We start from the raw sequence: 16,955 nt of genomic DNA, 5'->3' as shown, positions 1-16,955 counted from the left end.
CAGGGGACCAGGGTGGCAGTTTTAAGCACGATGGTGGCGAGGAAGCCCAGCGCTGGCTGGGGACAACAGGCCGCCTGAGGATGGACGAGCAGGGTACATTTTTTCCCTGCTTAGGTAGGGAAGTGGCTGCCTTTGAATAGCAAAACCACACTTCTGGGTAATGCTTCTGGTATTCCAATGCAATGCAGTTGGACATGGAATCCAATCCCCCATCACTCCCACCCCGAGAGATGCTGCCGTTCCCTCTGCGCTGCTGGCAAGGGGCCTAAAAGGATTAGGCTGCAGGAATGGCTTTTACCTCACTTTAACCGTCTCCTCTTTAATGATACGTTGCTTCCTCACCGCTGTGGCTCATTTTTCCATATGGCACACGAGACTGTCTACATCCTGCCCCAAGAGAGACAGCATTTTCCTGATGGGGCAGGATTCTGATTTCCCAACACTAGGTTTTGTGAGGCTTTTTTGGCACGCTACCAGGTGCAAGGGACTCTCTAATGTAGGAGATTACGATTTTTAAAAAAACAACAACAACAAACCATCACATTTGATTTTGCGACCCAGTCTCTTCCCTGTGACTGAGTTATTACTGACACACATTTCTGGGTTTAAATTATTCTGACTCATGCTCTTATTTGTTTTTTCCATTTTGGCAATATCTCCAAGGAACCGCAATCCTTATCCATTGTCTGATTACCAGAACAAAACACGGTTTGAGGTTGTTTGGGGCTTTAAAGGAGATTTATTTTCATTTCTATTAAATTTAAAATAGTATCAGAAGTAACAGACTTACTTAAAAATTGAAGATTTTGGAAAATAAAACACGTCCTGGTGCAGATTGCTAGCTCTAACTTGATTTGCAATGGTTGGTAACGGCCCTTAACTGGAATGATTACAGCAGTTACTGGGAGAACGGTTTGGGAAAGAAATGAAATATTGTCTACTTATCTTCTTAGACCTCGGCGATAAATAGACTCACATGGAATCTCTGTTCTTGAGCCTGGATTGGAAAGCTGTATAGAGAAGAGAAGCCGTAAAGACTCAAGTGGGAATCTGATCACACGTTGGTTCATTTATCCACTCAACCAGCTGTCACTGTCCCTTTTCGCCAGACTCTGGGCTGGGCACCGGCATATCAGGTGTGACAGCGAGCAAGCAGAGAGGCGGCCACCAAGGGCCTCCTTGTCGGTAAGGAGGGCACACTCACACACAGCAATTCTGGCACACTTGCACCCAACACTTCTAGCACACTTGCATACAATAATTCTAGCACAAAGTGGTAAGTCCAATGCTGGCAGTGGGTACACAGAACAGGGCAAACAAAAAGAGGACGTCTCCCTTTGTTCTGGAGTCACAGAGAAGACAACCCAGGGGACATGGCACCTCTCTGGACCTTGAACAATGAATCAGGTGCTGGAAAGGGAGAGAAGAACATTCTGACATCGAGAGAAGCACATGGAAAACCGTGCGGTGCCAAGCCCTCTGCAGAGGTGGAACAGAGTCCCGTAGAGGGGGGCTGTGCATCAAGCATGGGAGAAAGACAAGGCTAGGAACACTGGCTGTGGCCACATCCCAGAGAGTCTTATGCATCCCACGAAGGAAGCATGATGTATTCCTCAAGGCATGAGGCCCCAGGGAGGCTGGTCAGCTTCCCATGTTATGCGTTCTCGTGCAGTAGCAGTAGGTGGAATGAAAGCAAATCCGCTCCACGAGGCTGTGACTGTCCTTGTGGGGAGATACCGTGATTCCCCATCCCTGGAGCCCAGGGAGAAGGGCAGGGGTTAGACGGAGGGATCTCTGAGGTTGAACAGACAGGACTTGCCCACTCATTAGAAGGGTGGGGTTGAGAGAGAGCGAGAAGAGGGGTTGGCAGGACATGACCTGAGTTGGGGGCCAGAATCAGCAGGGAGGAAATGAGATGGAGGATCCGTGGAGTCAGAAAGACCCAGTGTCCATCCCAGCTGGACCACTGGCAGGTTCTGCATTTGTGGGCAAGTCACTTTTCAGAGCCTCTGTTTCCTCCTTTAAAAGAAGTGTCATTAACAGACTCTGATGAAGGCTGACAAGGTCCTAGAGACCCGGGCGGAGCAGATGCAGGACAGATGCTGTCCATTAGCATGATTTCAGGTCTTCTCTGCATCACAAGATGGGGGCTCATGCAAAGAGGGGCCACTGTGTATGTCCCTAACCTCCAGCACAGGACACAGAAGGAGCCCTGGGGATGTTTGCTCAAGTTCTTTATCTTTCAGCCTGGCGTAGGACAAAGGGAGCTGGAAGGGTGCTTGTGGGTATTGCTTAAGAGCACTGGAGAGAAGGAATGCTGGTGATGTTTAAACCCTGGCCGGCAGTGGTGTGCTTTCCCCACTGATAAGCAGACTTATGGGAACAGGCGAGCTGCTGAGTCAGGATGTGGTGGTGAGATGAAAAATGGCAAATGCTTGGTAACTGCGAAAAAATGAAAGTGACATCAGATCCCAGACTAGAGCTTAATGCAGGTGGCAGAACAACAGACCCCAGGCCCTAGAGACTGGAGTTGGCTTTTCTGCCTGAGTTCATCAAGGAGTTAATGGGACAGAAGCCCTGCCCGAAAGCACCCATCAAAGAAGCATAGGAGGACTTCCTGTCATAGCTCAGCAGAAAGGAATCTGACTAGCATTCATGAGGGTGCAGGTTTGATCCTTGGCCTCACTCAGTGGGTTAAGGATCTGGCCTTACCATGAGCTGTGGTGTAGGTCACAGATGCAGCTCGGATCCTGAGTTGCTGTGGCTGTGGTGTAGGCCGGCAGCTGTCACTCCAATTTGACCCCTAGCCTGGGAACCTCCATATGCCCTGGGTGTGGCCCTTAAAAAAAAAAACAAAAAAGCATGGGAAGCTGAGATCCAGGAAGTGGACTGAAACAGCTCCAGTGAAGAAGGAAGGCTGCATCCGGCAGATGGACGGATGGACAGATGGAGGGTCAAACACATGCATATTAGAGCAGTCAGCCTCCCCAGACCCACCCAGAATGGGTCCTTTGTCCCAAAGGAGAAACCAGTCCAGGCCTCCAAAGAAGAGCTAAAAGTTGCGACTATAGAAAGACACCCCCCCCCCGTCCCCCAATAAACGGATGCAGCAAACCAGCTCCTCGCTTCCCTCAGGCCTGTGTAGAACCTTCTTGGCGCTCCGTGGCCACATTTGGCCTCCACCGTTGAAGAGAAATCAAGAAACTGGAGAGAATCCAAAAGAGAGCAAAAAACATGATTGAAGAGAGTGAGAATAGGACCCAAGGGGCAAGTTAAAGAAATTGGGGTTGATTTGCCTAAAACAGTAAAGACAAAATGGGAGCTCCATTCATGTACGTGGAGATGGGCTGCTGTCCAGTTATTCCCCAATTTCAAGAGCACAGGATGCGAGGCAGGTGGCCTGATTTGCCACAGGAGCCATCAGGTAAAGGAGGGCTTCATAAGCGTACACCCCTCTTGGAATGGGCTGCCGTGCAGGTATTGGGCAACGAGGCGGGCCTCTCTGCGGAGAAACCCTGGAGACGTGGAGGCCCTGGTTTGTCTCCAGAGCCCCCACCCATTGCGGCTCTCCTGGCTTCTGGCAGCCCCTGCATCTTTTCAGATGACAGGTGAGGGGCCGGCCTGGTTGGGCCGGAGCATCTTTGCTTCCCCTGGCAGGTCTCTTCATCTGAGAGCAAGCGTGACCTTTCACCACCTTTCCTCATTGATGTGTTCACGATCCGGTCAACAGCAAAGGCCTGCAAGTTCTGTTCTTCGGCACCTGCTGAAAAATGTCTTCCCACTTCTGGAAGTGGCACTTCCGGTCGGATCCCTGCGGGTCTGGCTAAACATGCAGTGCAAGTACACTTGTGAAACTCCACGCTCGTGGAGAGTTTGCTGTCATAGCTGTTGCCACGCTTTGTATGCTAGCCATCACTGTCACTTTGGTCACTCATTCAACTGTCAGTCATAGAAGGAACGGAGCCAAGATGTGGGTCCAAGCTTCTGTGACTGTCTCCCCTCCCCCCGCCCCCAAAATACCACACAAAAGACATGCTTATCTCTACTCATCCAGATAAGATAACAGGACACTTGTAAGAGTGAATGGGGGATGCTGTTCGTAATTAAACTGGGACAAAACTGGGACCTATGGCCACCCTATCTTTATCTTTTATTCAAAGCTCAAAAAACAAGAAGGGAGGTGCCCTTGATACCGAAATTATTAGGAATCTTTAGAAGCTAGAAAAAAATGTAGTAACGGAATGTTCTATTCAATATGCATTAGTCATCCATTGCTGCATAGCAAATTGCCCCCCAAACTAGTGGCTCAAGACAACCAAAATTCATTATCTCATGCAGGTTCTGTGGCTCCGGGATTCAGAGCCGTTCAGCTGGATGGGTCTACATCAGGGTCTCTCTGGAGGCTGCGGTCAGATGGGCTGCCCTCCTCTGGAAACTTGACCGGGGCTGGAAGATCCCCTTCCAAGATGGTGCACTGATTGGGTGATGTCAGGAGACCTCAGTTTCTCCCTTCAGTTCTCCCCCCTTGGGTTGCCTGAGAGTCCTCCCCCAAGGGTAGCTGGTTTCCCCAGAATGAGTGACCTGGGTCACTCATGCTTGTCATGACCTGTCTCAGAACTCACACACGGTCACTTTGGTCCTATTTCATTTATTAGAATGTGTCTCTAAGCCCAGCCCATGTGAAAAGGGAAGGAGATTAACCTTTGTTTCTTGAATGAAGGAGGATCTCCAAACTTTGGTCATTCTTGCTGTGAGTTCGTCTTGGGTTTTGAAGTTCTGTTTGCTTTTCTCCAAGTCCTGTCCTCTCATTCAGCCTGCCCTGGTGATGGCGGAAGAGGAGAGACCAGTGCAGGCGGGGGGCTGTCTCAGCAGCAGGTGGTTTGGCCGTGGTGGCTCTCTGTTCCTTCTGAGTGTTGTCAATCACTTGGTGGACCTAGAATGGGCTCTCTTGGAGGGGGTGTGAGTTCCTCACCACGGCAGCAGTAAGGGGAGGATGGATGGTCAGCTGACGGTGACACAGATAAGTGTGGATGGGGCAGCTAGCCTAAGTGACCGTCCATGGCCCTTCCAGCAGGAGCATCCATGAGTCCCAAGAGCAGTCTTTCGCTGGTATTTGGATGGGCTACCAAGGGACCACTTCTAGGCAATAACGGAAGCAGCGAAGCCAAGAAGGGTTAATCTGCCTAGAGGAGGCTCCTTGAGAACAAGTTTCTGGAGGTGAAGGAAGTTTCTGGACTCTTGAAGTGAGAAGACCCGAGAAAACAAAAGTGGACCTCATGTTATCAGAGGCTGAGAGGATCATGAGTTTCAATCTCCCCAGGAGACAGAATTAACCACGATTTCCAAGAATCTTAATCATGGCCGATTGTGTTTGTTTACTTTTGCAGCAAGCCTTGGGAACTGTGCTTGGGTAGATAAAAGCTGTTTTCTGAGCCTGTGTCTGAAACTCCATCAATAGGCCAAGGGGCGAGGAGGCTGACCCTTCCTTTACTGTAGAAGTCAGGGGACGCTGCCTGTCAAACCCGGGCTTAGGCAAATTTGCCTCCATTTTTCATCTGCTTGTACTCAAAGGAGACTGGGTAAGAAATAAGTGCCCTGTTCATTGTGAATGCCCAGGCTGTGGAGCAAAAATAGCACACAGGAAACGGTATTGCAAAGGTCAATTCTTCTGGAAAGGAAGGGACAACAAGCCATCTATCTGAAATTTTAATGAGCAGATCCTGACCTCTGACCCCATACCATTACCTAACAATCCAGGACTGAATGCCGGGTCAGCTTCTATTTCCTGTGAACGGGAAGGCAGAGTTCCCCTCCAAAGGCCAACCATCTGTGGACATAAGCTTCGCTGTCTGCCTAGCTGGCCCTTCCTGGGGAGTGTCCGGTCTTGAAAAAAATCAGCCCAGGCTTCTTGCATCCTGGAGATGGTGGATTAGAAGAAGTTTGAGAAAGCAGGGCTGGTGGATAGGATTTTCTTCCCTATCTTTCTTTCCCCCCCTCCCTGCACTGGCTGTTTGGTTTTATTCAGTCAAAACCAAACCAAGGACACTCTTAGGGCCATAGTTAGCCCTTTGGAGAGTGTTTTGCAACTTCCAGGTTTGGGGAAAAAAAAAAAAGGACTACTATAGCCAAGACTAAATAATAAAGGGCAGAAAGTAGTGGCCCATTAGGAGAGAAAGGGTAGAACCTCCCCCCGACCAGTGTAGAGCACATATTAGATCCACTGTGAATAAACAGACTTAACCAGTCGGACAGATTCAAGAAGCCACAGCTAGACTCATCCTTAAGTGAGTTTTCCCCCTTGACCTCCAAGGAAACAATTTAAAATTCTCTCAGCGCTGTGTTTCTGAAAGTTCTATGGAACACAGGCATCAGAACCACCTAGGACTTGCTAAAACTGTCCTGCCCAGGCCTCGCTAAGAATCTCCCGTGCAGGTGCCAAGGGATTTGAATCCTTACGAAGCATCAGGAATCCCACGGGCTGGGGAGGCGTTGTATTAGCTCGTTTAATCCTTGCTACCACCTGGGAGGCTTGTATTTTACTTTCACTTAACAGATGCTGAACCTGAAGCCTGGAAATCAGAGTTAAGGACACAGGCTGTGTCTGCAAATAGATCTGGTAGATCTGGTGTGGGCTCTGACCTACTTCTAAGCCCTGTGACCACAGGAAAACCGCTTAACCTTTAGACGCTGCAATTTCCTCATCCGTAGTGTCTTCAGGATTTTTTAAGTGGACTCATGCTTGGGAAGCCCTTTAGCACAAAACTCAGATTATATGAAGTCGGTAGTAAACCAGGCAGCAGTAAACAGACAACCTGATGATTATTAAAGAGGCTCAGTCACCAGCTCACACAGTCAATGGCCACGATTTATCAGTTTGTCCTCCGGGACAGAAAAGTCTTTGACGGGCAGGGGGCATTTCTCATTAGCTCGGTCTCCTGAATCTCAAATCGCTGATGGGGTGAATGAATGAACAAAGAAAGGACAGGCGGAGCGGTGAGTAGTCGGGCTGGATCTAAACTGGGGCTTGGATACAGGCCTGGCTCCCAGATGGAGGCTTGAGATGTCCAGGCATGGGGGGTGGGGTGGGAGTGGGGGCAGACCCTCTGACTTTTGTGTTTTTCACAAAAGGCCTGCACTTGGCTTGCCCTGGTTGTTGGGAACACTGTGGAAACCCGGGGGTGGGAAGGAGAAGATGGGCTTTCCAGAAAGAGGTGCTGAGGAAGGAGTTTCCTCCAAGGCTGGGGCTCTGGCTGGAAATGGGTGGGAGGTCACAGGCCTTGTGAAGGTGGACCTCTCTCCTTCCTGCTGCACACTGGGGCCACCAGGGCCACCTGGGGCTTGGCACACTGTTCAGGCTCCATCTGTGGCTGGTGCTTCTAAGGTAACCTGGGGGAGGGGTTATAATCTAGGTAGCCCTTGGGGTTCCACTAGGTGGCCAGGGTTGGGGCCACCCACCCTTGCTCCATCCAGCTCCTGTAGTGGGTAGCCCCCTCCCAGAGGCTCCAGATGGCCTCTGAGAGGGCAGGTCCTGTTGGGGTTAATGGATACAGACTGTTGCCTTTGGAATGGATGGGCAATGAGATCCTGCTGAATAGCACTGGGGACTGTGTCTGATACTTCTGATGAATCTACACATGTATGTGTAACCGGGTCAACACGCTGTATGTACAGCAGAAAATTGACAGAACACTGAAAACCATGTATAATGAAAACATTAAACAAACAAACAAAGCCCTCCTATTAAGTCTCTGCGACAGAGGAGGGGGAAGCAAGGCCCTCCCTTCATCTCACTGGCGTTTCCCAGACCCCCAGCGCTCCCCTGGCTCCTGGCCTGGGCCTGGAGAGGCGCATTTCAGAGCCGTGGGAGACCGCCTGGGAGTCTGTATTTTTAACTGACAAGCCCCGATGGTTCTCACGCTCAGGGAAGTTTGGGAAACATCGCCGTGCACCCCACTTTGGCGCCCTGCCACGGAAGAGAAACGTGAGCCAAGCCATCCACGTAAAACCTAAAGCCTCGAGAGCGGAATGCCCAGACGTCGCGTGCCTGCGACGCCAAGGGGATTCTCCGGCACGAGATGTCCATTTGGGGGCTTAGGGGACCGGCCCCGGGGACGTTGCAGACGGGCTCCCCGCGTCTCTCGCGGGTTCCAGGCGAGCCGGGAGCGAGCAGCCGACTCATCCTTTCCAGCCTCAGACTGGAAAGCTGGACGCTGCAGCCGCGTGTGCTCTTGGCAGCCGGGCGCCCGGGCCCCGCGGCCACATCATCCCGGGGCGGGGATGTGTGCGCTCCCGGCGCCCGCGCTGCCACCAAGCCACGTCTGTGCAGCCGGGGCGCGCGGCCCGGGAGGCGCCCGGCACCGAGCCGCCCCGGGGGTGGGCGAGCGAGCGCCGGCTCTGGGCGGGACCCTGGCGGGGGACCCTGAGCGGTCTCTAGGACCCGCGGGACGCCGCCGGCGGGCGGGGGCTGCGGGGGAGACGATAATTTGTTCCGTGGTAATGAGAACGGTGACTGTTGGCCGTGGATCCATTTCACAGGCCTGCCTTCTCTCCCTAACGATCTTCCTCGTCCCCGGGCCAACTCGGACAGTTTGCTCTTTTATTGCAACGGTCAAGGCTGGCTCGTGCCAGAACAGCGCGCGCGCGCACACGCACACAGACACGCCGGGGAAAACTTTTTTAAAAAAATGAAAGCCTAGGCGAGCTCCTCGGCGGCCGGGCGCTGCGCGAGGGCTTCGGAGTTGCCTCCCTGCAGCAGGAAATCCCTCGGGTCGCGACGCCCGGCCCCCGCTCGGCGCCCGCGTGGGATGGTGCAGCGCCCGCCGCCCGGCCCGAGAGCTGCTGCACTGAAGGCCGGCGACGATGGCAGCACGCCCGCCGCCCGCGCCCCCCGCCCGCGCCCTCCTGCTCGCCCTGGCCGGGGCTCTGCTCGCGCCGCGCGCGGCCCGAGGTAAGTCGCCGGGCCCAGGCGGCTCCCTGCCGGTCCCCCGCTCTCCCCTCCCGCCTGCCAGCTGGGGACTCGCCCTCTGGGGCACGTCGCGCCGCCCCGGGAGCGGGGAGGTGGGAGGGGGGACGCGAGTGGCGGGTCTGCCCCGGGAAGCTGCGCGCCGGGGCGCAGCGGCGGAGCCCGGCGGCTCGGTCTCCCGGCTCCGAGAGGACCCCCGCCCCCGGGTGCCAGTTCCCGGGCCGGGGCGGGGGGAGCATTTGGCTGGGGGTCCGGAAGCCGCCAGCGCGTGGCCGGGTGGCACAGCCTGCGCGCTGCTCTTGCGCGTCCTCCCCCCTCGGGGATCGTTTGCCAGGGTGTCTCTATCTTGACAGTTACACGTGTCGCCTGGGACCGTGTGCGTCGGGTCATCTTACCCTGTCCCTTAGTGAGTCGCCCTCCCTATCCCAGACTCTGGGTCAACGCTCAATGAGGTTTCCTTTCCTTCCCTGTTCCCCCGCCTCGGATACACTTGGGGAGGCGCACAGTCGCCACGCAGGTGAGCCGTCCTCGTCTCCGCAGGTGTGCCTGCTGCATTCCACAGCGGTCTCCATTTTAAAAAGAGACTATTTGCCTACTTCTTCAAGTTCTCTTTCTCGCTTTTTCTAATTCCGGATCGCTCCCTAGTTGTCAGTAGCGGCCAAACTTGAGCAGAATTTATCTTCCGCCACTCTGTCAGTTTCTTGGCTAAATACTCGCTTAAATCAATCTTGTGTAAAGCGACAGCTCACTTCCAAGTTAAGCTGGAGTGCGGCTATTATAGCTGTTTTAGAGATCTAGATTTTCCCGAGTTGTAGCTCCTTAAAAGTGGGCACCTGTGGATCTTTTTGCATAATGAGAACTTAAACAGCAGGTGCCTTTTTAAAAATTCGGAAGTTTCTGCTGGTCGCCGCCATCGTCTTTCTGCCGCTGGAGGCGCTGTCGACCTATCAATGAAAGACTTGGCCTCCAGCTCTAAGTTTCTATGATTCTATATAACAGGCATTTATTTTTCAACAACTGGCCTCAATACTTATGGTACGTTTAATTTTGCAATTGCCACCGCTACCCTCCACCCCCACCGCATCTACTGTAATGTGGCTAAAACCCAGCTCTCCTTAAATGCACACAATGGCAATGAAAACCAATTTGGGAATTAATGATTAAATAAAAGGATTGCTCAAAGCAAGGAAGAAGTAAAAAGAAAGCCAAGAAAGAATACTGCTGATTGTTTAGTTAAATACTCCCATGACCTTCAAGTGAAAATAAAAGTAGCCAAAAATGTTTTGAAAGACTTTTGTACTAATTGGTCCTTTTGGATATTTATTGAGAAAGAACTTTTAAAGACCTGAAACAGAATCTCAAAGTGTGCCTGAGGTGGTCCTTATCTTGGCACATGTTCTGTACACATAAACAAAAGTCCACTGAACATGGACAGTCCTTTTTTTTTTTTGGAAGAAAATGTTTACTAAATCAGGGTAATAGTGGGAAATTATTTCATGGAGGAAGGACTTTTTATTATTTTCAGACTGCAGCGTTGGTAGAGTTTTTCCTTAGGTTAGCTATGACTCAAAATAGAAAACCAGTTAAGCCTAAACATTTAGAATGGGTTACATGCTGTGACATCCCAGGATTCATTGCTTGTTTATCCTTGGATTCTCAGTATCGAGTCAAATCAATCAGTGCCCCAAATCACAGCATTGAAGTTGTCTAAACATCCAAACATACAATGAAACATTTCTTCGCATTGGCAAGAGAAAGGGAGTAATTACTACTTGTTGAAGGCAGAGCATATTTGGGGGTTTGTCTCTCTGTGCGTCACCATGAGTCCCAGAACAATTGCCTACTAGGTGCCTCTGCCCTTCAGTGGCATCTCAGCCCTAACAGGCCCCAAGCAGAACCTTGGATCTCAAGACCTCCCACTCCTGAATCTATTCTCCGCCCGCTGTCCCATCTTCCTCACCCAGTAATAAAGTCCTCTGCCTTTTCCAGATGCCTCATGCAAACACATAGAAAGGCATCCCCAAGTCTCCCTTTTTCCTCCATAAGCCACCAACCTCCAAAGTACATTCCCTTCTCCCCACTTCTTCTCATCTCAGAGCATGCCTGCCCCAAGCCCGGCCACTCCCCCCCCCCCCCTTCTTTTGATCTCTTCTGCAGAAGCCTCTCATCCCTTGTGAGTAGCCTCCTAACTCATCTGCTGGCTTCCCCTCTTGTCCCTGCACAATGTACTCTTCCCAGCACCACAGCCAAAGTCATCAGTTTCAATCATGAGTTGGAGCACACTCGTTTCCTGTTTAAGACTCCCGGGTGGCTTTCTTTGGCTCTTAAGAAAATCCAAACCTCTGGATAACCCATTGTCTGTTTTCCTCTATTATCTCTCTTCTTACCATTCTCCCCCTTGCTCACTCTGCTCCAGCCACACTGGCTTCTCTTCTTTCCAGCTTTCCAATATAATATTTTGCCATAATTTAAAAAAAACCAATATTTAATGTTTGCACCATGAAACAAATACCGTTTACATTTGAGCCACACAGTGTTCTGTAATTCCATTTCATCCCTCTTTCAACTTTTTGTTTTGCCTGGAGTTAACAATTGCTTTGTGTTTTTTTGTTTGTTTGTTTTGCTGTCCCCCTCCTCCACGTACCAATACCTACTCGACCTCCAAACTCTCTGGGAGAATTAGTAAACTCCTTTCAGTATGATCAAGCACCTCAGGTAATCTATTATTTATTTTTTTCTTGGCATTATCTCCCTTGGAGACCTTTATCTTGCTGTTCCAGTATAAACCGGTTACTTTTTAGGCACGCATTTCCGCAGTTGTCTCAGGACTATAGCCTAATACTAAAATACTAGGAACTCTTCTTCATCTTTCCTGTGTGGGATCATCTGTTTTCTGAACACCCACCCACCCTTCCTTCCTTCCTTCCTTCCTTCCTTCCTTCCTTCCTTCCTTCCTTCCCTTCCTCCTTCCCTCCCTCCCTCCCTTCCTTTCTTTCCTTTTCTTTTTCTAATATTTTATTTCTTATTTTTGTGGAGCACATCTTCTAGTAACTTCCTGAGGAGGACATGTGGTAGATAACATTTTTTGATAACTTGTTAGGAATGCTTAAATATTTTCCACTGCACAACAGGAAAACTGACTACAGCAATTTTTTAAATTTTACATACAAGCATTTGTGAAGTAAGCAGTGCAGCAGCTGATGTAGCAGGTCAGTGATACTGCAGGAACCTGGGCTTGTACTCTTGCTTATCTCTGCCATGCTTACATGCTGGCTTTTGCTTTCGTGCTTACTGCCTCGCGGTCTTATGATGGCCGCTGTACATCTTGGCACTGTATCTGCATTCTGGGCTACTGCAAAAGGCAGAAGAGGCAAAAGGCAGAGTCAGCCAAATAAATTTTATTGGGAAAATAAGACTATTTTGAGAAACCTTTGTAGCAGATTTTCTCTTGCCTAGACGGTGGCAGAGGGCCCCTGCATACTGCATAGGAAAATAGAAAAGTAAATATTTTTAATTGCACACATTGGTGTTTCAATCAAAGCAGAGTTCTGTGAGTAAGAAAGAAGGTTAAAACGTGTGTCTGCTACATCTTGCATGCAAATGTATATATATACACACACACACACACACATGCAAATGACCAATATATGTCACCTTTGATATATATACATATATATAAGATGATTTGATATATACACACACACATATATATATCATCTTTGATTGCTAGTTTATCTAGGGATAAAATTTCAAGATGGAAATCATATTTTCTTATTATTTTGTAAGGCGTTCATTTCTTCACTGTCTCTATGCCTGTTGCTGCTTGGGAAATTGATAGCATAGTGTTATTAATCCTTTCAGTGTAGCCTGTTTTCTTTCTCAAAGCTTTTGTCATCTTCTCTTAATCCCTGGCGTTTTTACATTTCATAATGATGTGCTTCATTATTTTTATTTTTATTTTTTGGTTGCACCCATGGCATGCAGAGGTTCCTGGGCCAGGGACCGAACCCATGCCATAGCTGCAGCCTTAGCAACAGCGGTGATAATGCCAGGTCCTTAACCCACTGCACCACCAGGAAAGCCCCTTGATGATGTGCTTTAGCTAAGTTCTTCTTAGAAGTTGTGCTGGGAACTCCGTGGGTCCCTTTCCATTTGAAAATTCGTGCTGTAAGTTCTAATGTACTTTCTTTTATTATTTCTTCACTGACTTCTTCCTCACTCTTTTTTTCATGCTTTTTCTGAAACTGCTATTAGCTCGAAGTCCTAGCTTCCTTAAAGTATCCTCTAATAATTGCCTTCTCTATTTTTCATCTCTTTTATTTTGTTCTATTTTCTGGGAGCGTTTACTTTCTTTTTCTTTTCTTTTTCTTTCTTAGTGCTGCACCTGTGGCATATGGAGGTTCCCAGGCTCAGGATGGAATCGGAGCTGCAGCTGCCAGCCTACACCACAGCCGCAGCAATGCGAGATCCAAGCTGAGCTTGCAACCTACACCACAGCTCATGGCAACACCAGATCCTTAACCCACTGAGCGAGGTCAGGGATCAAACCCGCATTCTCATGGATACTAGTTGGGTTTGTGTCTGCTGTGCTATAATGGGAACTCCCCTGGGAGAGTTTAATTTCATTTTCCAACCCTGCTATTCAAGTTGTTTATTTCTTCTACTATACATTTAATTTCCAAAATGTTTCTTCTTCTATGAATGTTTCTTTTTTTTTTTTTTTTTTATAAGGGTCTGTTCTTTTTAAAATGATGGATGCAGGATTTCTATGGCCTCTTGGCATGGATGACTTTTTAATTTTGAAACATCAGTGCGGTCACTTTATTCTCATTGTTGATCCCTCCCCCCAAGCCCACTGCCCTTTGTTATAGTTTCTGACTTTCTTTAGATGCCTGTTTTCCAGCGTCTGTTTATAGTTAATAATGAGACACTAAAAAGTGGATTGAAACTTCTGTGTGCTTCAAAGCTGGTTGACTCATTTTCTTGAGGGAACTTCCATACATCGCTGACTATGTCTTAGGCTGGTCAGCTTCCCCCAAGAAGAATTTTACAGCCTCCTGCTGAGGATGTAAGCCTGGTTATAGAGCCTGTGAGCTGAGATGGGAATAGAGTTAAGGTGGATGTGGCTCACCCATGAGAGTGCTTTGCCTTTTTTTTTTTTTTTTTGTCTTTTTAGGGCTGCACACATGGGAACCCATGAAGGTTTCCAGGCTAGGGGTCAAATTGGAACATATCGAACCTATGTCCTCATGGATACTAGTCAGATTTGTTTCTGCTGAGTCACGATGGGAACTCCTGCTTGTTTTTCTTTTAATTTTTTTATTATAGTTGATTTACAATATTTTATAAATTTCTGGTGTACAGCAAAGTTGACCACACACGTTCTTTTTCTCATATTATCTTTTATCATGTTCTATCCCAAATGATTGGATATAATTCTCTGTGCTGTACAGCAGGACCTCATTGCTTATCCATTGTAAATGTAATAGCTTGCATCTACAAACCTCTAAACTCCCAGTCCATCCCACTCCCCCCTCCTCCCCCTTGGCAACCACAAGTCTGTTCCCCAAGTTCATGATTTTCTTTTCTGTGGGAAGGTTCGTTTGTGGCATATATTGGATTTCAGATATAAGTGATATCCTATGGTATTTGTCTTTCTCTTTCTGACTCACTTCATTTAGTATGAGAGTCTCTAGTTCCATCCATGTTGCTGCAAATGGCATTATTTTGTTCTTTTTTATAGCTGAGTAGTATTCCATTGTGTATATATACTACATCTTCTTAATCCATTCAGCTGTTGATGGACATTTAGGTTTTTCCATGTCTTGGCTATTGTGAATATGCTGCAATGAACATACGGGTGCATGTATCTTTTTCAGTGAAAGTTTTGTCCTGATATATGTCCAGGAGTGGATTGCTGGATCATATGGTAGTTCTATATTTAGTTTTCTGAGGACCTTCCATACTGTTTTCCATAGTGGTTGTACCAATTTGCATTCCCACCAACAATGTAGGAGGGTTCCCTTTTCTTCACACCTTCTCTAGCATTTGTTATTTGTAGACTTATTAATGATGGCCATTCTGACCGGTGTGAGGTGTTACTTCATTGCGGTTTTGATTTGCATTTCTCTGGTAATTAGTGATGATGAGCATCCATCCATTGGATGGATGACACATGGATGGATGTTGGCCATCCATCTATCTTCTTTGGAGAGATGTCTGTTTAGGTTTTCTGCCTGTTTTTCAATTGGGTTGTTTACTTTTTTGTTGTTGAGTTGTAGGAGTTGTTTGTGTATTTTGGAGATTAAGCCCTTGTTGGTTGCATTGTTGATAGTTATTTTTTTCCCCATTCCATAGGTTGTCTTTTTTTTTTTTATGGTTTCCTTTGCTGTGCAAAAGCTTGTAAGTTTGATTAGGTCCTATTGGTTAATTTTTGTTTTTATTTCCATTGCCTTGGGAGACTTACCTAAGTAAACATTTGTACAGTTGATGTCAGAGAATGTTTTGCCTATGTTCTCTTCTAGGAGTTTGATGGCATCTTGTCTTATGTTTAAATCTTTAAGCCATTTTGAATTTATTCTTGTGCATGGTATGAGGGTGTGTTCTAGTTTCATTGATTTGCATACAGCTGTCCAGTTTTCCCAGCACCGCTTGCTGAAGAGAGTGCCATTTCCCATTTTATATTCTTGCCTCCTTTGTTGAAGATTAATTGACTGTAGGTGTCTGGGTTTATTTTGGGTTCTCTATTCTGTTCCATTGGTCTGTATGTCTGTTTTGGTACCAGTGCCACACTGTCTCGATGATTGTAGCTTTGTAATATTACCTGAAGTCTGGGAGAGTTATGCCTCCTGCTTGTCTTTTTTTTTTTTTTTTCCCATCAGGACTATTTTGGCAATTCTGGGTTTTTATGGTTCCATATAAATTTTGGGATTGTTTGGTCTAGCACTGACCGTTTGCTACCACTTCCTCACTCTCTCAGTTCTGCCTGGGGTCCCTGTGTACAGAAGTTCTCTGCTCCAGTGTCTCCAGAAAATTCATCTCCTGTCTGATGAAGTGGAGGAGCAGTTACCTGGCCATGCTGGCTTTGCAAGGAACCTACAGCTCTAACTTTTCCTCGGACAGTCTTTCAGCCCAGCCTGTGCTGACCATGAAAGGTGCCCAGTACCTCCCGTTCCCCAAACTTTCCAAGGTTTTTCTGTGTCTTCTTCATGGCTTCCCTCCTCTCCAAGCAACATGCTTCCATCTCTCTTTCCTCTGCTGAGTAGGTAACTACTCGTCTACCTTCTGCCAAAGTCTTGTTGCTTTCTCTCACCTGTTGTTATTTCCTCCAGTTCTTTGTTTTTATTATTATATGATTCTTATTTATATTGTAGTGTTTCAGCTGAATGTCTGTGGGTCTGCTGTGTGCATGTAAAAGTGAACTAATGCTTTAATACCACACTCTACATATTGACATGTTTTTTTTTTCCCCTCTCACTTGTCATTTGGCTCTTTCTATTCCTTCCTTATGGAAACAAAAATTACATCCATTTTAAAATGTTGCACAACTTTCTTTTAAAATCTATAAATACTCAAAGTTAGCATATACCTAATTAGATAGATGTTGCAGCTGTGGAAACTGTAAATTTTTTTTTAAGACATGCAACTACATAATCTAAAGGAGCTAAGCATATTTTTTTTTTCTGGTGTAGATGATTCTGTAATGAACTCATTACAGTTGCAAAGAGTTTTTTTTTTTTTTTCATTTTTGTATCAGAGTATGTTCCAGGGGCCTTTTTAAGCTCAAATCGTTCCTATGGTATCTATGATTTATAAAGACAGGTGTGAGAAACATTTTCAGATGTTTCTTCTGTACCACATGTTAGCCCTGTATTCCTTTGGCTGCACGCCCACTGAAAGGTGTTTGAAACAGCTCTGTGGTGTATACAGTTCTTTAATTATCAGCTCTCTGGGTTTGAGAAAGTGAAGTTGATAAAATCTAGACAGAATGTTT

General features: G+C 47.6%; 1 protein-coding gene across 6 annotated transcripts in view; it reads left to right on the top strand.

Moving 5' to 3' along the window:
- The first annotated feature begins 6,396 nt into the window (after positions 1–6,396).
- The window catches only part of ADAM12 (ADAM metallopeptidase domain 12), a 380,482-nt gene continuing 369,923 nt past the window's right edge, over positions 6,397–16,955 (top strand). For 4 of the 6 annotated variants that reach the window (XR_014827150.1, XR_014827151.1, XM_021072593.2 and 1 more), the window contains exon 1: positions 8,508–8,947. Coding sequence is in view for 4 of the 6 variants with exons in the window: in XM_021072593.2 (XP_020928252.1) it covers positions 8,860–8,947 (88 nt within the window). In the remaining 2 variants the exon portion in view is untranslated. Of the gene's footprint in view, positions 6,994–8,507; positions 8,948–16,955 lie in introns of those variants that run through there. The other 2 variants (XM_084995853.1, XM_021072592.2) reach the window with 2 other exon arrangements.

The sequence above is a fragment of the Sus scrofa genome, chromosome 14, assembly GCF_054392235.1.
Source record: "Sus scrofa isolate SSC_HxYL_T2T_F1_AM1 chromosome 14, Sscrofa_HxYL_maternal_Yorkshire_Landrace_v2.0, whole genome shotgun sequence".
NCBI lineage: Eukaryota > Metazoa > Chordata > Mammalia > Artiodactyla > Suidae > Sus > Sus scrofa.
This window is presented reverse-complemented; position numbering and strand designations above follow the sequence as displayed.